At 58.9% G+C, this 21580-nt stretch overlaps 7 protein-coding genes across 7 annotated transcripts; 4 read left to right on the forward strand and 3 right to left on the reverse strand.

Annotated features, from left to right (window-relative positions):
• Window positions 1-741: 741 nt before the first annotated feature.
• Window positions 742-5919, forward strand: PHYSODRAFT_500307 (hypothetical protein; the record flags this gene model as incomplete). The annotated part of the gene is made up of 1 exon (XM_009527253.1): window positions 742-5919. The coding sequence occupies one exon, from the start codon at window positions 742-744 to the stop codon at window positions 5917-5919; it is 5178 nt and encodes a 1725-aa protein (XP_009525548.1).
• A 193-nt stretch (window positions 5920-6112) lies between these two features.
• PHYSODRAFT_285788 (hypothetical protein) lies at window positions 6113-6771 on the reverse strand. Its single transcript, XM_009527254.1, has one exon. It carries the CDS (start codon window positions 6702-6704, stop codon window positions 6183-6185), a length of 522 nt encoding a protein of 173 aa, XP_009525549.1. The 5' UTR covers window positions 6705-6771; the 3' UTR covers window positions 6113-6182.
• A 913-nt stretch (window positions 6772-7684) lies between these two features.
• Window positions 7685-9272, reverse strand: PHYSODRAFT_262571 (hypothetical protein; the record flags this gene model as incomplete). Its single annotated transcript, XM_009527255.1, has 5 exons — window positions 7685-8125; window positions 8523-8627; window positions 8692-8829; window positions 8899-9096; window positions 9168-9272. The coding sequence occupies 5 exons, from the start codon at window positions 9270-9272 to the stop codon at window positions 7685-7687; spliced, it is 987 nt and encodes a 328-aa protein (XP_009525550.1).
• Window positions 9273-10429: 1157 nt separating this feature from the next.
• PHYSODRAFT_330563 (hypothetical protein) lies at window positions 10430-12121 on the forward strand (the record flags this gene model as incomplete). The annotated part of the gene is made up of 1 exon (XM_009527256.1): window positions 10430-12121. The coding sequence occupies one exon, from the start codon at window positions 10430-10432 to the stop codon at window positions 12119-12121; it is 1692 nt and encodes a 563-aa protein (XP_009525551.1).
• A 363-nt stretch (window positions 12122-12484) lies between these two features.
• Window positions 12485-15696, forward strand: PHYSODRAFT_437481 (hypothetical protein; the record flags this gene model as incomplete). Its single annotated transcript, XM_009527257.1, has 2 exons — window positions 12485-12541; window positions 12607-15696. Coding segments are annotated over 2 exons (3147 nt in total), but the record flags the coding sequence as incomplete, so codon positions are not given.
• A 2236-nt stretch (window positions 15697-17932) lies between these two features.
• PHYSODRAFT_376357 (hypothetical protein) lies at window positions 17933-18082 on the reverse strand (the record flags this gene model as incomplete). The annotated part of the gene is made up of 1 exon (XM_009527258.1): window positions 17933-18082. A coding segment is annotated over one exon (150 nt), but the record flags the coding sequence as incomplete, so codon positions are not given.
• Window positions 18083-18754: 672 nt separating this feature from the next.
• Window positions 18755-21406, forward strand: PHYSODRAFT_262540 (hypothetical protein; the record flags this gene model as incomplete). Its single annotated transcript, XM_009527259.1, has 5 exons — window positions 18755-18993; window positions 19088-19150; window positions 19223-19552; window positions 19618-21169; window positions 21260-21406. The coding sequence occupies 5 exons, from the start codon at window positions 18755-18757 to the stop codon at window positions 21404-21406; spliced, it is 2331 nt and encodes a 776-aa protein (XP_009525554.1).
• Window positions 21407-21580: the final 174 nt, after the last annotated feature.

The raw sequence follows: 21580 nt of genomic DNA on the forward strand, positions 1-21580 counted from the left end.
CATTTCCGTTAGAAGACCGTTTCTTTTGATCTTCCGTGGTTGGCCTTTGCTCTTGCAGTCAAGTTCGAAGGCGATAGCAGTAACTTATTCTGAAAAATGACTGCGCTGAACTCCAGTTTACACTAGTTAATGCAGTCAAGTCTCAACCGCAGGAATGATTCATACGGGAAAGCTGCAGCACGTCTACCCGGAGTTTGTCCAACGTAAGATGTGATAGTACAGTGACGCTAGTTGCCGCCAGCGACCCGTGCCGCACGCCGGAATGGTTCGCACGAGGTCTGACCACTGTAGCATGCGAAAATTAACGCGAAAGAAAGCGTCAGCGCTGCAAACGCGGGCAAAAAATTCCAAGTTGCTCTCCATTGAGCTTCTCGACGGCCCCAACACCGAGCGGCCAGGTATAAACGGTATAAAAGCACGATGCGGTCATTTCGCCTCGAGCGCTGAGGTAGCGGCGTTCCTCAACGCGCGATGAGACAACCCATAGATGCACCGGTTTTGTGTCGTTTACTTTCCAATCTACAGGCAAACCTAGAGCGACCTACAAAACCTCCGTCTCGAAAAGACCGCCCGTGCTCATCAACTCTTCCCATACATCGCAACTGTTGAGCGTCACGCCATCGCTGCCATCTTTCCGACACGCATCGACGATTACTACGCCGCTAAAAATACCGACCTCCTGGAATCGCGGCGTCAGTCGCTATAATTCCCGGCCCGGGACACCTCGCTCTTTGCCTGTTAATGGACCGCCGCGAGAGCGACGCCGGCGCCACGGGCGGCACGCCCCGCACCGCGCAGGCGCAGTACCACCGCCTGCAGTCGTCGCCCCAGGCCGGCGCGCACCGCAGCGAGTCCGCCGCCTACCCGCCGGCCACCGCGCCCTCGGCGTCGCCACTGCGCGCCACCGTCGCGGACGCCACCAGCGCGAGCGCCGCGGCCTTCAACCCGTCCAGATACTTCCACCGCAACCAGACGGTCGAGGTGCTGCCGCGCCAGCCCGCGGGGCCCTCGGACCTGCCCAAGTCGCGCCCCAACTCGGAGCTCTTCCGCACGCTCACGTCGTCGCAGCTGCTTAACTTCCGCCAGCGCCTGCTGGACGACGACGCCAGCGACGCGCCCATGCGCGCCGAGTTCCTCACGCGCCACGGCACGACGGCCTCGGCCTCCACGCCCAATGGCTCGGCCGCCGCCGCGCAGGGCTACGGCTACGGCAACGGCTACTTCCGCAGCGAGAGCTGGCGCATGTTCTACCGCAACCTGCCGCGCACGCTGCGCTTCCGCCAGAACACGCGCTCCACCACGCGCTACATCGACCCGGCCAACGCCGCGTCGCTGCGCTCGCGCGTGCGCGCGCGTAAGCAGGAGGAGCAGGCCCGCAACGAAGGCCGCACGGGCCAGGGCTCCCCCATGCCCGAGCGGGAGCTCACCGACTTCGAGCGCGAGATGGCCAACGCCCGCGGGGGCACGACCACGGACACGAGCAGCGCGCAGAACGGAGGAGGCTCGTCTTCTGCTGCTGCCGCGGCCGGGGCGACCGTCATGACGCCCAAGGGCAGCAGCCACAAGACGATCGGCCGCATGAGCAGCCTCATGTCCACGGACTCGCAGGGCGCGCCCATCGGCCAGCGGAAGCAGTACAAGATCGTCAAGATCAACGACGGAGGCAATGCGCCCAAGCGCGAACCGACCGGCGGAGAGGACGGAGCAGAGGACGCGGACGCAGAAGGAGAGGAGTTCTTCGTGTCCAACGAGGTCAAGACGTCGCAGTACACGTGGTGGAGCTTCGTGCCCGTGTTCCTGTACCTGACGTTCCAGAAGACGGCCAACCTGTACTTCCTGCTCATCGGCATCTTCCAGATCATCCCTTCCGTCTCGCCGACGAACGGCGTCCCGCTGCAGTTCATCCCTCTGGCCATCGTGATCGTCATCGACGCCATCTTCGCCGGCTACGAAGACTACAAGCGCCACATGGCCGACGACCTCGCCAACTCGGCCAAGACGCGGGTGTTCAACCGCCAGCTGCGCGAGTTCGAGGAGGTCGAGTGGCGCGAGGTGAAGGTGGGCGACTTCGTCAAGGTCGCCAACCACGAGATCCTGCCGGCCGACATCATGATTCTGGCTGTGATTCCTGCGGAAGGAGCGCGCTCCGGCGGCAATATGGGCCTCTGCTACGTGGAAACCAAGAACCTCGACGGCGAGACGAACCTCAAGCTGCGTGAGGCGCCCCAGCCCACCCGGAACATGTTCATGAACGAGGATGAAGCCGGCTACATTGTCCAAGGATACGTAGAGAGCGAGCTTCCGAACGGCGACATCAACACGTACTCGGGCTCGCTCTACCTGGAGGAGAACCCGAACGGGGGCAGCAATGAAGGGATCCCCCTGTCGCTGAAGAACATGCTGCTGCGCGGCAGCAAGCTCCGCAACACCAGCTACGTGTACGGCTTGGTGGTAAACACGGGCATCGACTCCAAGATTATGATGAGCTCAGGCGATGAGTTCCCGGTCAAGGTCTCGTCTATCGATGAGATGACCAACAGACAGGTGATCGTTGTGGTTGTTATTCTGGTGGTGATGTCGCTTATCGGCGCGATCGGAGACAGAGTGTGGATGAACGGCCTTCATGTTCCAACGTACTTGGAATTGACCAGCTGGGACGACAGCTTCATGGAGACTTTCGTGTACTTCTTCGCGACGCTGGCTTCGATGGTGCCCATTACGCTGTACGTGTCCATTACACTCGTGAAGGCGTTGCAAGGCTACTTCATGGAGCGTGATCTGGACATGTACGACGAAGAGACTGCCACTCCGATGAGCGTCCGCAACATGCAGCTGAACGAGCAGCTGGGCCAGATTTCCCACATTTTCTCCGACAAGACGGGCACTCTGACCTGCAACAAGATGGAGTTCCGCAAGTGCAGTATTGGTGGTCGCAGTTACGGCAAGGGCACGACCGCTATTGGTATCGCAGCTCGGATGCGGAGCGATTTCAAGGGTGACCGGACCGTGGATGAAGACACCGCAGACGAGAATGATGTCTCTCTCTTGGATCCACGCATGGAGGCCCCAGCTCCTAACGTGAATTTCAAGGATAAAAACTTCTGGCGGGATATGCAGAACAAGGAAGACACCCAGAGCGGGAAGATCGAAGAGTTTATGACCTTGTTGGCGTTGTGCCACGGTGTTTTGATTGAGCGTCTGGACCCGACGGAAGAAGATGCCAGCCCTCCAGTTCACTACTCGGCCTCCTCTCCTGACGAGCTTGCGCTGGTCTGCGGTGCCAAGTACTTCGGCTACGAATTCATCGACCGCCAACCTGGAAGTGTTTCGATCAAGAAGCCTGATGGAGTCGTGGACCAGTACGACATTCTGGAAGTTTTCGAGTTCGACTCGAACCGTAAGCGTATGTCTGTGATCGTGCAGCGTCGGAAGCGTGATGATGAACTCCGTCTCATGTCGGAAAGCGAGGAAGATGACGTGCTTCTTCTTACCAAGGGCGCTGATAGCATGCTGTTCCCTCGTCTTGCTCCGATGTCGGCCAACAACGACCGGATCCGCGAATCAACAGAGAAGCACCTAGAGTCCTTCGCACAAGATGGACTTCGAACGCTGGTTGTTTGCGCGAAGAAAATCAGTCCTCAGTCTTGGGAGCAATTCTACGCCCAGTATCGCCACGTGTCTGCTGACCTGAGCCAAGTCGAGGCGAAGTCCAAGGGAGAGCCGAATGCCATCGATGCTCTGCAGGATGAGATGGAATCGAACCTGGAGTTGCTCGGTGCCACTGCTATCGAAGACCGACTGCAAGACGGTGTGCCTGAAACGATGGAGAGTCTAGCCAAGGCTGGAATCTGCATCTGGGTGCTGACGGGAGACATGGAGGAAACGGCAATCAACATCGGATATGCTTGCCGCTTGCTCAACAACGACATGGAACGACACGTGATTAATGCGGCGAAGTACCGAACGAAGGGCGCCATTCTGCGCAAGCTGGACGAGATTTTCCACGAGATTCACGACGCTAGTGACGATGCTTCTCGTACGTCAACGGTGGCTGCCCATTCCGTCTTGTCTCCGCCATCAGGCCAAGTTGAGCACGCTCTGGTGATTGACGGAGCTTCACTGAGCAAGATTCTCGAGGACCCGCTGCACAACTTGCATCTGCTGCGTGTGTCGCTGCTGTGCAAGGTCGTCGTGGCTTGCCGTGTGTCGCCTCAGCAGAAGGCACAGCTGGTCGAGCTGGTGAAGTTGAATGTGCCGGAATCGCACACTCTTTCCATTGGTGACGGAGCTAACGACGTCCCGATGATTCAGAGTGCACACATTGGTGTCGGTATCAGCGGGCAGGAGGGTCTGCAAGCCGTGAACAGCTCGGACTACGCATTGGGCCAGTTCCGCTTCCTGAGCAACTTGATTTTGGTCCACGGTCGCTGGAACTACAACCGCGTTGCAGCTCTGGTCGTCTACACGTTCTACAAGAACATCGCGTACAACGTGTCCATGTTCTGGCACACGCTGTGGCCTACCGGGTATTCCGGTACGATGATTTACTCCGCGCTGATCCAGCAGGGCTACAATCTGTTCTTCACTGCGCTCCCGATCGTCGTGTTCTCGGCGTATGACAAGGATTTACCGAAGAAGACGGTGCTCGAGTTCCCGACGCTTTATCACGCCGAGGTGCGCAAGACCAGCTTTTTCAGTCACATCATGTTCTGGAAGTGGATTTTCCTGGGCATTATCGATTCCGTGGGTATTTACTTTGCGATTGTGGCCATTGGGTGGAACATCGAGCGTGGTGGCAACACCCTCGAGTTCCTGTCGATGCAGACTCTTGGCTGGACCATTCTGTGCATCGTTGTGAACGCGCGCTTCTGCTTGATGGTGAACTCGTGGGACGTTCTTGAAATCGGAAGTATGGCGCTCACTGTCATCGCGCTGTACTTATTCCAGTACGTGCTCGACCAGATCGACTGGTCGTACGACACGGATTCGCTGCCGTGGCAGTTTGGACGCTCCCAGTTCTGGCTTGGCCAGTTGTTCGCTGTGGTTGCCATCCTCATGAAGGACTTCTTCTACGAGGGATGCCGACGCCGCTTTGTTCCGGAGTATCTGGATCTGGTGAAGGAGTCGCAGGACGAGAAGTCGGCCATCTCGCGTGAAGAGCTGGCCGAGTTCAAGCCCCCGCAGGTCAACTACCTGAACCCGGAGCTCGCCGGCATGATCGACTACCAGGATCGTCGCGTCCACGAGAGCGCGCCCGTGAGGTTCACGGCCTCGGGCCGCTCGAAGCTGTACACGGGTTTCGCGTTCGACCAGCCGGCCAACGTCGTGAACTGGATCCTGACCGGCACCAACAACTCGGGCGGCCAGAACAGCAGGAAGAGCATCAACGCCGACGTGCGCAACCTCATCCTGAGCTCGGACGACCCCGTTTTCTTCGAGAACCAGCGCTACCAGCCGTTCTGCGGCTACGGCAGCTCGTTCCCGGGCTACCTGCTGCCGACGGACCGCAAGCGCTGGAGTGATCGCTCGGGCAAGATCAGCGCGCAGGCCATCCCGCTCGCCGGTCTGGAGCTCAGCCTGGACGTGCCAGGGTGCGACGCCGAGGGCTGGGTGTACGAGAACGACTTCGCCTTCTTCCCGTCGACGCCTCCGAACGAAAACGACGAGGAGGAGGAGGACGTGGAGCTGGCGCTGAGCACGGGCGACCGCAGCAGCAACGGCACGTTCCTGTCGTCCAGGCGGAAGAACAAGAAGAAGAAGGCCAAGAAGCCGCGCCCGCACCACGGATTCGTGCGCCGCCGCGAGTGGAAGCTCTCGGAGGAGTTCAAGGCCCAGCAGGAGGCTCGGCGCGCCTCCAACCTCAGCACCATTTCGGCGGTGCAGGTTGAAGATTGCAGGCAGTCAACGCTCTCCAACTGATGACCAGACGTCAAATACTACCGGCCGGGGGTATTGCCAAGAGCTCACACATATAATAAAACAACAGATTTTGGCATGTACACTTGTCTGTTTAGTATCTACCCAGCCTCTACGGTACACGCACCACGTTGAACACGTAAAGGAGCAGTTGGCAGACGTTGAAGTGAAGATCCAAAGAAAAGGGGGGGTGTTTGTATGTACAGGGTGAGCTTGTTTGTGGTGATTATTGGCGACACTAGAGCCGCTTCTCATGGGCGCGTAGATTACTCGACGAACTTCTTGAAGGCTTCGTGCTCGGCCAGCGCGGCGTCGTTGACGATGGCGTTGAGCACGAGCGCCAGCTGCGTCTCGCGCTCCGCGATGAGCGCCGGGTTGTGCTTACCGCGCAGCTTGGAGCCGAGGCCCGAGCCGGGCAGCGCCGGCAGAGTCTTGGGGCTGCCGAGCGCCACCACGAGCTTCTTGAAGTCGCTGAAGCGCTTCTTGAAGGTGGCGTCGCCCTCCACGGCCTCCACAGTGTAGAAGACCACGCCGGCCTCGTCGATCTCGTGGCCCGTGACCTTGAACAGCTCCTTGGCGGGTGTCTCTGGGGCCGCAGGCTCTTCGGCGGCCTCCGCTTCAGGCTCGGCCCCAGCGGGCGCAGCCTCCTCGGTCTCAGCAGCAGCTGCAGGCTCCTCGGCCTTGGGCTCCTCGACGGCGACCGGCTCCGCCTCGGCCGGGGCAGCGGCCTCGGCCTCCGGCGGATTCGTGGCGACGACGTCCTCAGTCTTGGATTGCGCGCAGCCCATCGCGTTCGGTTGATAGATAGGACTGAGCAGAAGGAGGAAGCCTTGAAGCGACTTGTGCAGATCGAGGCGAGATCGATAGTGAGCGAGCGAGTGAGCGGGCTGGGGAAGCAGTGAGGAAGCCCCACGAAGCGTCTGGGAGAGAAGGCGAGAGGAGCGCCGGCAGCTGGACGTGCCTATACTGACCGAGAAGCATGCTGGGCAGATCGGGCATCTCGCCGAGATGTTACACACCAGCGCGAGCCTGCGGCTGACGCGGGGCCGCGCCAAAGATACGAGCGGCGTAAGTCGCTTTTGCCGCGCGTTCGTGGGTGGCGCCACAATCAACAACAACCGAACCGGCGGCGCCGACGGCAAAGGCAGGCAACGCCGCGATGCCAGCGAGAACATGGCGATCGTCCGCCCGCAATTGGCTAAGACCGAAAAGCGACTTACGCGCGTTATGTCGCTGCGGCAGAGAAGGAGCCAGCTGCTCGACGTTACTATCGCCGCGATGTGGTCACTGCTGCCAGGGAGGAACTGATATCGGCCCAACCCTACCGTCTGTTTGACGGTCGTTAAAGTCGGGTGCAGGTAGACGCGTTTCGAACCAGGTCCATCATTTCTCGGCTAAGTGCGAGAAGCATCTTTGCGCCGGCTCTCACGTTGAAGCTGCCGTTCCCACCGACATGGCTACAGGGCACTCCATGCTTGCTCCATGCTTTTGTTTGATGGTAGGTATGGAAAAGTGACGAGTAAGCACGCGCTCCGAATTGTGAGCTGGTCACTTCACAGCGAAGAAGATGGCAGCCGAAGATCTTCAAAGGATTGCGCTCTTGTACCGCTGTGAACTGAGTCTTGTGTTGGACGGCGGCGGGGAGACTTTCAATTGCTTGCACTGAGGCACAACCTAGGGCAGAAACAAGCTTTCCCCTGTTCCTGGCTTCAGTAGTGCAGTGAAATGCATCTATATGTATTGCTGCCTACACACACGTTCCCTGGTGTCACGACCCGCTCACTTGTTGACGCTTCTTCACCCGCTCCAGCAAAGAGCCCAGCCTCGACTGCAACTGCGCCTCGTCGTCGTTATCGCTGTTTTCATCGAGCACGGCAGCTCCAGTACTTGATGGCGTGTCTGGAGGCTGGTAAAACGAATCTTGCCTTATTGCAGTCGGCTCCGATAGCACTGCAGGCCTGAACGCTGTTGCCTGGAACTTGTCGAACGCCGACGGCGTGGTGGCCCGCGACTTCTTCGGACTTGCGCAGAGGACGTCACCAACTGCATATTCACGACCCACAGTGCTGGAGAATGACGCGCCACTCGATTTGTGGTACGTCTCCGTAGCAATGAAGAGAAACTCGTTGGCATCCACCAGCCGCGACGGAGTGCTCGCCCTCACGACGCTCGAGTCGCAACTTAAAAAGGCCTTCATCGCGTGCATGAACTGGGAACAGCAACAAGATCAGTTTTAACTACTACATAGGTCTGGGATCGCTGTACGTGCCTCAATGTACGTATCCTCTGCCTTGGATCCAAACACGGTTTCTGCGAGAGTCTCGGCTTGTGTCCTTGAAAGCCACACCAGAAGATTTGGGGTCGAAGTTGCCGGCTTTCGCTTCCGTTCGGACGCTGAAGAAGTTTTGACAGACATCGGGCGATACGCGGGAGCGCAGACCAAGCGCTGCAGACTGGAGCGTGCAAACAGAAAGAAGGAGAGCGTGCGCTCAGGGTATTTGCCCTGCAAGAAGCAAGAGAATAGCTCCACGTCGACTCGCTGCTCGGAGAGTTAAAGGTTAGCGAGGTTGTCGTGAACGAAAGCTCAATAATAGGGAGAAGCTTACGTGCTGGAGAGCGTTGAGTCCTTCGATGAGATCCCATGCCTGCTGGTCCACCAAACGCTTGAGGCCGAAGCGATTCGTGAGATAGTGCCGAATGAACTTGGCGAACTGCAGTGGACACCAACGCATGAATGAACACTAGAGCCACACACAGCACCCGCACCACACGTACACTGCCGCAACTGTTCATGCACGACGCGGACAGATCTTCATACCGAGCGTCGTACACTTCGTTGATGAAGCGCACCAGCCTGATCTCCTTGACGTACGTGCCTGGGTCAGCGACAGATCTTGCTGGCCTCTCTCCGATCTGCATGCAGCAATCTCATTGTCAGTACCCTGCTACCCCTTACAGCGTCCGCAAGGGCCAGCGTCCTACCAGGAAGATGAGGTTCGCGTACGCACGAAGGGCCTCGGGCACTGCTGCCAGGCGCTTGTCGACTGGATCTGTGTCCTCATCTTCCTCCTCGTCCAAGACCTGGTTGCCGGGATCCTTGTCTCCGTTTGAATCGGTCAGTGGTGGCCTCACTAGGCGGATGTTCGCCACGAAGCGATTGTCCGAAGAGCGCTGGTGGAACTTTGGACCAGACACAACGCAGCGGTGAGCGCACCGAGGGCAGCCGACAATATGTAAAACGGGCTGCATACCTTCACGTCGTTCTCGATCAGGAAGCGCGTGTACTGCACCTTCGCCCTCGGGCTCAGGTCGGCGAACACGACCACGTGCGGCGTCACGGCGGCGGCCTCGGCCATTGCGCAGGACACTTCAGGTGCTTACGACCTTTCAAGGTCCAATACCGGTATCGTACCGGTGATAATTCACTGAAAGTTTCATATCTATCTTTCAAATCTGTCGGCATCCAAACGTAGAGATTACCAGGTTAGCTCATTGCACATAAAACACCGAAGATTTAGGTACCAGTCTACCATTTTCGAGCCTATTCAAATTGCTGAGTGCAGAATATGCTGACCGAGTCTAAAACCTGTATACTCCTTCTCTTTCAGATGCTGTAGGGTGGATAGATAGATGGTCATGGTGTGAGAGCATTGCCTTGGCCCCTGTGGGTTTACTTTTTTAAGATAAAAGAGGCGACCCATTTTCTAGAAAAAGGGCTCCGATGGTGTCCCGTTTCAGCGCGCGAGAAACCAGGAAACCGGGCAGATTGTGCGACTGCACCGCGCAAACGCAATGTGTTTGCAACCGGCATGTGTCTGCTTACGCTAATTCTGGTGGCGGTGGCGCTCTCGGGCAGAGGACACCGAGCACCAACCAAGATGCTCTGTATCAATTCAGATTTCTAGATCGCGAGGGCCACAGCATTTATTAGTATCCTGTGAATCGCGGTAACTTCAACGTCCGCCGACCGCGCTCACATTCAAGTCTCCATGACAGCGGATGTACTGTAGTTGTCGCCTTCAAACCTGGTTGGAGACAACCGACTTGCTGGTGCTTGGGTTACTTGGCCATAGTCCCGAGCCGCATTCAACTGTTAAATTACCGGTATACCGAAAATGTCATTGTGACTAAATGTCCTCCGTCCAATCAGCGATCGCTAATTTAGGCCGACGCAAGTTACGTCACTTCCATCTGGTGCCACAAGAGCATTCCGGTGCTCTAAGTACGGTTTCAGATAATGTCGCTAAACCCAGTACGTTTCCACACCTTCTGTATGGTATAGACTTCAAGTCCGTATCACATGCTGTCCGAAAGCCGCGGGAAGGCTCTAAATGCTAAGCTTTTTCTTGTGGAATGGAGCCCGGCTCTAACCGCAGCACTCCTTATCAGAAGCCGGTCGTCTAAACAGCCTCACTTCAGCCCCGACCGCCACCTCTGCGTGGCCACCACTTCCACATCGACGGTCTCCATCGCAGGCAGATCCCTCCCCCCTCCCCCCATAGACACTAAAGCCATGTGCGGAATCGTCGCGATCCTGCGCTCCATGATGCCCGAGGCGGAGCTGCGCCAGGCCGCGCTGGCTGCCGGCAAGAAGATCCAGCACCGCGGCCCGGACTGGAACGGCGTGCGCGTGTTCCCGGAGCGCGGCATCGCCATCGAGCACGAGCGCCTGGCCATCATCGACCCGGAGTCGGGCGCGCAGCCGCTGGTGAGCAACGACCCGGAGCGCAACATCACGTGCAGCGTGAACGGCGAGATCTACAACTACCGCGAGCTGGCGCAGACGCTCAAGACGCCGTACCAGTTCATGACCAAGTCGGACTGCGAGATCATCATCCCGCTCTACCTCGAGCACGGCCCGGACTTCGTGCACCTGCTGCGCGGCATGTTCAGCTTCGTACTGTACGACCACCGCAAGGACTTCTTCCTCGCGGCCCGCGACCACATGGGCATCACCCCCATGTACTACGGCTACGGCGCGGACGGCAGCGTCTGGTTCGCCTCGGAGATGAAGGCGCTCGAGGACGGCTGCGTGCGCTTCGAGGTCTTCCCGCCCGGCCACGTGTTCACGAGCGACACGGAGACGTGCAAGCCCTGGTACACGCCCGAGTGGTACGCGCCCGGCCACCTGGGCAAGACGCCGCTGGACCTGCCGGCGCTGCGCGAGGCCTTCGAGGCGGCCGTCAAGCGCCGCATGATGGCCGACGTGCCCTGGGGCGTGCTGCTCTCGGGCGGCCTGGACTCGTCCCTCGTGGCCTCCATCGCCGTGCGCGAGAAGAAGAAGCTCGTGGCGCAGGGCGGCGAGTGGATCAACAAGATCCACTCGTTCACCATTGGCCTCGAGAACTCGCCCGACCTCAAGGCCGCCCAGGAGGTGGCCGACTTCCTCGGCACGATCCACCACTCGTACACGTACACGATCCAGGAGGGCCTGGACGCCGTGTCCGAGGTCATCAAGCACCTGGAGACGTACGACGTGACCACGATCCGCGCCTCGACGCCCATGTTCCTCATGTCCCGCAAGATCAAGGCCATGGGCATCAAGATGGTGCTGTCCGGCGAGGGCGCCGACGAGGTCTTCGGCGGCTACCTGTACTTCCACAAGGCCCCGAGCGCCGAGGCCTTCCACAAGGAGACGGTGGCCAAGCTGCAGGCCCTGCACCAGTACGACTGCCTGCGCGCCAACAAGGCCACGAGCGCCTGGGGCCTCGAGGCCCGCGTGCCGTTCCTGGACGCCGACTTCCTGGACGTGGCCATGAACATCGACACGCGCGAGAAGATGATCGACGCCAAGGCCAAGAAGTTCGAGAAGTACATCATCCGCAAGGCCTTCGACGACAAGGAGGACCCGTACCTGCCCGAGCACATCCTGTGGCGCCAGAAGGAGCAGTTCTCGGACGGCGTCGGCTACGGCTGGATCGACTCGCTCAAGGACCTGGCCGAGAAGACGGTCACGGAGCGCCAGATGAAGCACGCCGAGCGGCTATTCCCGTACAACACGCCGCAGTCCAAGGAGGCCTACATGTACCGCAGCATCTTCCAGCACCACTTCCACCGCGAGGTGGCCGCGCAGACCGTGCCCGGCGGCCCCAGCATTGCTTGCAGCACCCCCGCCGCTATCGAGTGGGACGCCGCCTTCAAGAACGCCGCCGACCCGTCCGGCCGCGCAATCGCTGGCGTGCACGTGGACGCCTACGCCGAGTAAGTCCATCGTTTAGATAGTCGCTGCGCTCGTCGCCGCTAACTGCATGAAACAATCATACAAGACTTTGAACAACTCTTCAACGCGCGCGAGCTAGCTTGGCACATTACTTGTATCGCCCCGATCTCACGTGAGGAAACGGCCGACAGCGTGTGCAGTGTGCATGCTCCCATGTAACGGAGGCGATGATACCATTATAGGCCTGTCGTGTCGTCCAAGGAACCTGCGGGTGTGTGCACTAACCAGCACAGTTCGTTGCTCCGTGCTTGTAGTGTGCAGTAGTAATGAGCTCCATTCTCCCGCGACTCCAAGACGGACGAGCCAAAAGTCCCACGCTTGGACTGCTGCCGCCTTTAGTGAATGACGCTGCTGCTTCGGCCAGCAACAACCAGCGCAGTCGCCTCAAGCAGCCGCATCAGCGAAGTCTGCCGCCAAAGGCTTCATCTTCGTCGGCCACCGTCAAGTTTCCAGCCTTGGGGAAGCCCCAGCAGCTCAGCACTCTACCTCGATGCAACCAGGAGGAGGACGACCATGGCCGTATGACGGAGCGTGATAATAACCACGAGGAAGAGGACGACGACAAACGCCACGGATTGTCCAGTAGCAGGACGTCCGCCTCCTCTCGGTCGTCTTTGAACCACGCGCACGACGTCAAGGACAAGAACCGAGATTTCATCAAGGAGTTGGAGGAGAAGAAGCGCAAGGAGAAGGAGGAACGAGCTCGACAGGAGCGACGAAAGAAGAAGCTCCACGAGAAGATGACGCGCAAGATCTTGCAGGACGCCGACGCTCGACAGCAAAAGCAAGCAGCTTCTTCGTCCCCGGAGGTGGATGACCTCACCAGTGAACTACTGCGTCAAGAGGAGCCCCAGGAGGACGAAGAGGTCGATCCTGCTGTGATCGAGAAGCGGAAGGAGAAGGCCAAGAGACAAAAGCGTTTGCTCAAGAAGCAGCAGGCGCATCTGGCCCGCATCCAAGCCAAGCAGCGCGAGGAGCAGGAGCAGCTCGAGCTGGAGAGGGAGCGCGAGCAGCGCAAGCGTGAAAAGGTCACTCAGACGGTTCTCCACAAGCTCCAAGACGCCATCAACAGGGAACAAGTCGAAGAAGATGACGCGGATGAAGCTCCTCTTCCGACTGTGGTGGAGGAGCAGGAGAACGCCTCGCAGGACACTGAACGCAGCTCAAACAACCAGGTTCTAGTCGACGAGCAATTGGAGGAGGAGCACAAGCAGCGCGCGAAGGAGCAGCGAGACGCCTTCCAGCGCAAGCAGCAGAAGTATCTGCAGAAGTTGGCCGACCAACGCAAGCAGAAGCAGAAGGAGGAGGACGAGGCGCGCGTGTTGCAGGAGAAGCGGAAGCGGAGGATCCAGAAGGAGGCTCAGCAACGACTACAAGAAGCTGCAGCCAGACAACAAGCACTAACTGAAGCGAGGGAGAAAGAGGAGGCTGCTGCGGCCGCTGCTGCAGCCGAGAAAGCAGCAAATGCAGGCCCACCCGTCGACGTGGAAGCTATGATAGCTCGACTGAGCAAACTCAAGGACCGAGACGCGCAAATTATCCCCGAAGCGCGAGACTTTGCGTCCTGGAAGAAGCGGCACGGCGTCGCACCGGATCAAAAGGTCTTCTGCATGACGGGATGGTACCCGGTCATCCGAGAGGAGCTGGAGAAGCGCGGGTGGTTCTACAACCAGGAGCGGGTGTCGCCGTACTTCGACTTCAAGTGGTCCCTCAAGAGCGACGAGCTGCGGGCGTTCAAGCTCGAGAAGTACCAGTACGTCAACCACTTCGCTCAGAACGCGGCCATCACGACCAAGGTCGGGCTCATCCACAACTTGCGCAGTGCCGTGTGGCACCAGAGCGTGGACATCGACGCCATGTTTCCTCGCGCGTACGATCTGAACGACCTCATGGACATGGACAACTTTGTCCAGGACTTCCGCTATGGCGTAGCCGAGGGACTTCTCAAGCAGCTAGCGAGACGAGGGCTGCAGCTCAAGCAGAAGCTGCCAGGGACAGCTTCGATGGGCGCCAACGAGGCTCTGGTCGACGTTGTGCTGGCCATTGCGAGGAAGAAGGTCAAGAGCAAGCGGCCGGAGAGCAACAACGTCGAGTCTGTCGGTGGTGCGCTTGATCCACTGGAAGAAAGTGTCGACGATCCATTGTCGACGGGCGTGAACGAACTCGTGACCGACCTGCAGTGGGAAGTGCTAACGAACTGCTCGCTGGACAAACCGGGGCGTCTCCGCGCGTCGTTGGTGTACAAGAAGAAAGTGTACGCAGAAGATAAAGACGTCACTGCTGGAGTTGACGGCAAAAGCCCCGACACGGTGCTGTCGGCTCGAGAGAAGCGAATGCAGCGGCATGCGGAGAAGCTGCAGGCCGACGCGTTCAACCGGGAGAAGGCTCGACTGAGCAACCTCATTGCTCACGTGTCGCTAGTGCGTGAAGAAGTCTTCGAAGAGGCTATTCGACTCGCTCGAGAGCTCGAGAAGTTGTGCGCGCAGTTTCACATCAATGGCGGCGCGGAGTTCTTGTTGAATGATGAGCACCCGGCCGCAGCCACGAGTACGAGTCAGAACGTGTGGATCGTCAAGCCCGCAGGGATGTCCCGAGGCCGCGGTATCCGCGTGTTCAACGACCTGGATCAATTACTCGAGTACGTCGACGTGGAGAACCACAAGGAGTGTCAGTGGGTGGCGCAGAAGTACATCGAGAACCCGCTGCTGCTCTGCAAGCGCAAGTTCGACATCCGCCAGTGGGTCCTGGTCACGGGCTGGGACCCGCTCACGGTCTGGTTCAACGAGGACTGCTACCTGCGCTTCTCGTCCGAGGAGTACTCGATGGACGACCTGAGCGACCAGTACGTGCACCTGACCAACAACTCGATCCAGAAGTACAGCGACAAGTTTAACGACGTGTACGCCACGGACGACGGCGAGATGCAGGTAGAGGGCAACATGTGGCACTCGGACGACTTCAAGAAGTTCCTGACCTGCAAGCTGGGCCAGCCCGACGTCTGGGAGCAGCGCATGCACCCGCGCATGAAGGAGATCGTGGTGCAGTCGCTGCAGTGCGTGCAGGACCAGGTGCAGCACCGCAGCAACAGCTGCGAGCTCTACGGCTACGACTTCATGGTGAGCGAGGACCTGACGCCGTGGCTCATCGAGGTCAACAGCTCGCCGGCTTGCGACTACAGCACGCCCATCGCCCAGCGCTACGTAGAGTCGGGGCTCTCGGGCATCATCAAGGTGGTGGTGGACCACCGCGAGTACGAACAGAGAAAGCGGAGCGGCGGCGGTGGTGCGAGTGCGATAGATGAGCCCGACACGGGCTGCTGGCGGCGGATCCACAAGGCCGAGTACGTCGGCAAGCCCATGTCGTCCTACGCCGTGGACTTCCAGGTGAAGGGCGCCAAGGTGCAGCGCAGCCGACGCAGCGCCAAGCTGCACGCCTCCAAGACCAAGGCGATGGTGGCCAGCAGCAGCACGAGCAGCGTGGCGTCCGTGCCGACGTCGACAGACTCTGAGGCGGGCGGACGGGCGAGTCCGCTCGCGGATAGCGACGGAGACGATGCTGACGCTGACGTTGTGCCGAACGCACACGATGAGGAGGAGCGTTCGGATGCGGCCATGGAGGACGGCGCTGATGACCACCAGGATAGGGCCAGCATCGACAACACCAACGGTAACGCCAGCGAGCTGCCAGAAGAGGACGATGCAGTTGAAGAAGCAGGAGAAGGCCGGATCGGCGCGGAGGACGACCTGGTGACAGGGGGGACGCCGGAGGACGCAATTGACCCGTTATTGTAGGATAGTGGCTGCTTGCACCGGGCCAGCCTGTATTCTTTTTTATGAGTAAGAGATCTTGAGATGTGCTTAGAGCTACAGCTGGTGATTTGACGTTCAACACTCCAAAATCGGTGAAGGAACTCCGAAAAGGACGAGAAGGAGGCAAGCGGACGTCGGCAGGTGCGAGGCCGTCGAAATGCAAGCCCCTGCTAGCTAGGAGAGGGTGTGCGTGTGTGCTAAGATCATGGTATCATTTGCGTGTTAGCTGGGGGGAGGGGGGAGTTGTGCGCACAGGGCCAACACAAGCACGCGGTATTTGCGGAGGGGGGCCCTGCACCGAGCTTTCCAGCGCCTCGTGCAGTACTCGGCTCGCTAGACTGCTTGGCGCGGGGGCGTCCAGCCAAGCGCAGCCCGGCAGGCAACATGTTGTGGTAACAAGTAGTTGGAACTAAACATTAAAGTAGATCCAGCGTGTGTTGCTTAGCGCCTCGAAGCACTTTTGTCAGTACTGTAGCTACTTCAGACTACACGCAATGGTACAGTAACATACAGAATACAGCATTTAGTGCAGCTCAGCCGCTTGCTCTCGAACCGAAGTGATATGTAGTGTTACTGTGAGGACACTTAGACCCAAGGACTTGGCGATCAAGTCCTCCAACTCGGTGGCCAAATTGACCAGACTTGGCCACTTGGCCCATGCTCGTGCTGGTGCTCGCTCGGTCGGTTGGTTGCTGGCAGCAACTTGCTGCCAACTTGGTTGGAACGTCCAACCAACATACGGAACTGTTCTCGACAAAAAACAGAGTGTCAGCCTATTCTTTTACCGTGCACCGGGCCAGTCGGTGTGGCCCGGTGCACCACGCTGCACCGACTGGAGCTGACCCGGTGCAAGTATCCTCTGTCTTATTGTAGACAGACTCGCAGAGACGGGGCGCATTAATCAATCGTGACGTCGTCGAATTGCGATCTTCCCTCGACCTGGTCGACTTTGTGGCCGGCCAGCCGTGCTTGTGTTTACGAAGGCCTTCAGAGACGGGAGGGTTTCCGATGTTGTGGCCGAGCGACGCGAGTGATTTGCAGGTGGCCGAGCCTTCCGTTTCTTGGGGTCGCGCGAGGCGCCCATTGCTTGATGCAGGCGCACCGATTCTACTGCCGGGTGCGCCGCGGAATTGAGATGGCTTCTGCAGTTCAGAGTGATCCCTCGCCTCGCCTGCCTCAATGCCTACTCGGTGCCCGCTCTCTCTGTGCGTGCGGTTCTGACCGGGGGCGCGCAGCTGATTGCAGAGCGAGGGGATCGCCGGCTCGTCGCCCGCTGACTGTAGGTCGGGGGCAAGTTGCAGCCGGAGAGCGCGGCAGGGTCTCTGGCCGCGCCAATCCATCACCGGTGCCGAAAGCCGAGCCATCCCGGTCATTACTGCGGCCACAGCCTTTCCGACTGGCGTTGGCTCTCTTGTGCGACAGTTCCCGCCGCGCAGAGGAGCACGCACGTACGGGTGCCGCAGTCCAAGCCGAAAGCTCTGCACGTTGGCATTTCGTTGAGGGGCACGCGCACCACCGCACCGTACTGTACCCAAACAGTAAGAGACACCCGGCGCTCGTATTGCACGCGCAGATTGCACTCAGCGACCAGCGTTGCGCCAACTGCCATCGTGGAGCCTCCGCCAGTGCAGATGGCGATGGCCAGCGGTTGAGCTCTTGGCCTGCAGTCACTGACGCCCGTGGCGCGATGCACAGACACGGCTAGCCAAGATAGGCTCTGGCCTCGATACGTTTAGGTTAACCTCTCGGAGCCGATACAGTAGACTCATCTTGACGGGCCGGCGAATCCGCGCGCGCCAAACTGCTTCAGAAACCTCCACTACCTGCTGATACCTGCGCTACTCAATATATACTTTTGTTGAGTCTCACGTAGAAGTACAGTAATCTGCCCGAGTAAGGAACGCCTGATATATAAAGACGCAGAATATACAAATTGATGTTAAGTTGAGTATACTTTTCCAATGTACTGATTTAGATATTTCAAAATGAACTGAAGAGCAGCTTTACCTACGAGTCCGGAATGATTCGAACAGTGGCGTATGGTCGAAGCACTAACCTTTGACCAGGCATCCTCGCACCACAACAGCGCTGTCAACTGGTCAACCTCGTAGGGATTATCTAGCCCTTCACCTTGTCGAGGATGCCCACTTTCTCAGACCAAGTGAGACGGAGACGCTTGGACGGTGTGGACTTCATGGGTGGAGTGGGGGAGGAGGTGGGCTTGTGGGGCGAGGTGCAAAAGCAAAAGTGCGAGTCTACCACTACGGTACATGTAGTTTGAAGTCTAGTAAGATCGCTAAATGCGTGCCATTTTTCAAACGAGGGTGGAGAGCTGATGATTGGCACTGGATTTTTCACCTTAGTACCTCAGTACCTTGCAGTACCGTGCACATCCCCCTATCGCCACATCGACTGGAAAATAATATTAAATATGTGAGGCTATTAGTTGTACACCCGTTCCTTATTCGGGCAGAATTCTGTACAGGTTACCGGCGTCGCCACATCGAGGAGCCGGTTTTCGACCAATCACACGCCGCCTAAATGTGCATAGAAAGAGCCCGTAGAGGTCCCGGCCCGACCGAGCCAGTCCACGTCCGCCTGACTGACTTCCCCTCATATCTCCACCTGCCAGGCAGAGCGTCTCGGTTGGGTCCGCGCATTTGCCGTCGCCGACTCCGCGTGCCGCTTCCACGGGTCCTCGGAACCCCGCGAGCGTCTGTCTCTGTAGCTGAGCTCCCCGCGCGTCGAACGCAGTGCCGCGCGCGCTTTCCAGACCCGTAGTCGCCGCGCAATCCCTCTTTGAAGCAAAATGCACGCCGTGCTCCGGACACTGGCGGCCTGCGCGCTGCTGCTGCTGACTGCGCGCAGTGAAGCCGCCTCGTGCGACACCGCCGGCACCGTGGTGCTCATGTCCGGCAGCGACAACACGCAGGCCGTCGTCGTGGACGCCGACTGCAGCGAGACCGAGGTGGACGTGAGCAAGAACACGCTCACGGCCAGTAGCATGGGCATCCAGAAGGTGCTGAGCGCGCCCGACGTCAAGACAATGTACGTGCGCACTACTCTTGTTATTTAGAGGCTCGGGTGGACTGACGGGACCGAGTGACTGACTGACTGGTGGGGCTGCTTGTCTGAACTCTAGTGACTTGTCGCTGAACAACATCTCCTCGGTGGCGCTGACGGACCTGACGACGCTCAATAAATTGTGCGTCCTTGCCTGGCTGTATTGATGAGGATGAGATGGGGGAGGGACTAATGTGTTGTTGCCGGTTTGCAGGACGCTGACGTCGAACATCTTCACGAGCTTCAGCAAGCTGGCGATCCCCGACTCGGTCACGAACCTGGACCTGAGCTGGAACGACATCGCGTCGTTCGACGGCATGAGCCTGCCTGACACCATGACGCAGCTCTTCCTGGGCGGCAACCCCATCACGTCCGTCGCGGGCGTGACCTTCCCGTCCTCGCTGACGCTGCTGTACATCCACAACCTGAAGCTGTCCACGTTGAAGGGCGCAACTTTCCCAGACTCCGTCCAGTACTTGTCACTGGTGCAGTCGGGCCTCTCCAGCTTGAGCGGCGTGAGCTTTCCGGACAGCCTGCAGTACATGTACGTTCCTATTTGTATCATTTGAATACGCCGGGGAGTGTGCTAATGTCTTTTGTGTGCCGCAGTGACTTCTCGTACAACACGATCACGTCCATGCCTGACGGATTCCCCTCTACGGTGATTCAGATCACCGCTACGAACAACATGATCGCAGAGCTGTACAAGTACTCGTTCCCGTCCAGCGTCACGACGTTGAACTTCTCTGGCAACCCCATCGAGTCCATCAGGGGCGTTTCGTTCCCGCTCGCGCTGTCGAAGCTGGATCTGGGCTCCAACGAGATCACGAACTTTGAGATTTCGCGCTCGGACTACTCCACGTTCAAGGACCTGGACATGTTCAACGCAGTAGTCGCCCAGACGAGCTGCTCCACCTCCGGCGCGGAGCTTGTCGCCGTATCCGGCTACAGCATTTGCGTCATCTCGGACGAGCTGTTCGAGTCCACGTACGGCAACTCGTCGAGCAAGTCGTCGTCGAGCGCCGAGAGCGCGAGCACCACGCCGATCAGCAACAGCAACGGCAACAGCACCATCCTCATCGTGGTGATCTGCATGGCCGCCGTGCTGGCCGTGGCTCTCGCGGCATTCGCCTTCCGCACGTACCGCGTGCGTCAGACCAAGGATGTTTCTGGAAGAGACGTGGGCGACAATTTCTTCGCCAACAACACACTCATGGACACGGCGTCGCATTCTGGCCGAGGCAACCATCCCAGCAACCCGAGCAACCAGCAGAACTCGGCCTCTTACAACACGATCTTCAGCGGTGGCAAGATCACCATGATGGGCGGGACGGCCATCGAGTCGGCCCTCGTCAAGTACCGCGTCCCCGCGAACGAGGTGCAGATCGAGCGGTCTATTGCCAAGGGCGGCTTCGGCATTGTGTTCCTCGCGACGTACCAGAGCCGCCCCGTTGTGGTCAAGAAGATCCTCCCGGAGAAGGCTGCGGACGATCGCTGTCTGAGCGCGTTCATCGAGGAGATCAAGCTCATCTCGTCGCTCTCGCACGCCAAGATCGTGCGCTTCATCGGTGTGAGCTGGAGCATGCTCTCGGACATGGCCGTGCTGATGGAGTACATGCCCAACGGCGACCTGGACATGCTGCTGAAGCAGCAGCACGAGCGGCAAGAGATGTACCCGAAGGAGTTCGACTGGTACCAGAACTCGTCCGTGCTGCCGGCCAAGGCGGCCATCGCTCTGGACGTGCTGGAGGCCATTGTGTACCTGCACTCGTTCCCGTCGCCGATCATCCACCGCGACCTCAAGTCGAAGAACGTGCTCCTGAGCGCCTCGTACGAGGCCAAGCTGAGCGACTTCGGTGTAAGTCGCGAGTGGCAGGTGGACACGACGATGACTGCGGGTATCGGTACGATGGCGTGGATCGCGCCCGAAGTGCTGCGCGGCGAGCGGTACACGGAGATGGCCGACATCTACTCGTTCGGCGTGATCCTGTCGGAGCTGGCCACGTGCATCAAGCCGTTCGAAGGCGTGACGAACGCGCTGATCGTCCTCAAGGTCACGAGCGAAGAGAAGCCCGACCTGGGAACCAACTGCCCCGAGGACATCCGCGAGCTGGCCGACCGCTGCTTAAGCTTCAACCCCAACGACCGCCCGAGCGCCAGCGTGGCACACTACGAGCTGCGCACGCTGCTCAAGCTGCACTCGGCGTTCGAGCTCTAGGAGTAGTTGGCCCCGTATCTTATATGAAAGTAGCAAGTTCCAAGACGGAAGCGCGAGGAGGGAGGCGAGCAGAGCGAGAGAAAGCGGCGACGAGGTTCCAGCATCAGCATGAGCGCACGCGCCGCACCCACTTTCCTGGGTAGTGTCATTAGTAAATCTGTTAAAAAAGCGTGCGTTTGATCTCTTTACTACAACTGGTTCAGCTACAGAAACTAAATCTTCTCGAGTTCTACATGTACAAACACGTAACTGGGTGGGGCGATTGCATGAATCGCAAGCCCATCAACATGCTCGATCGATGAAATGGGTTCCAATGCTCAACTCGAGGAGCTTTTGTGCTCGACTGCTCTATCG

Source organism: Phytophthora sojae (assembly GCF_000149755.1).
Source record: "Phytophthora sojae unplaced genomic scaffold PHYSOscaffold_4, whole genome shotgun sequence".
Classification (NCBI taxonomy): Eukaryota; Oomycota; class Peronosporomycetes; order Peronosporales; family Peronosporaceae; genus Phytophthora; species Phytophthora sojae.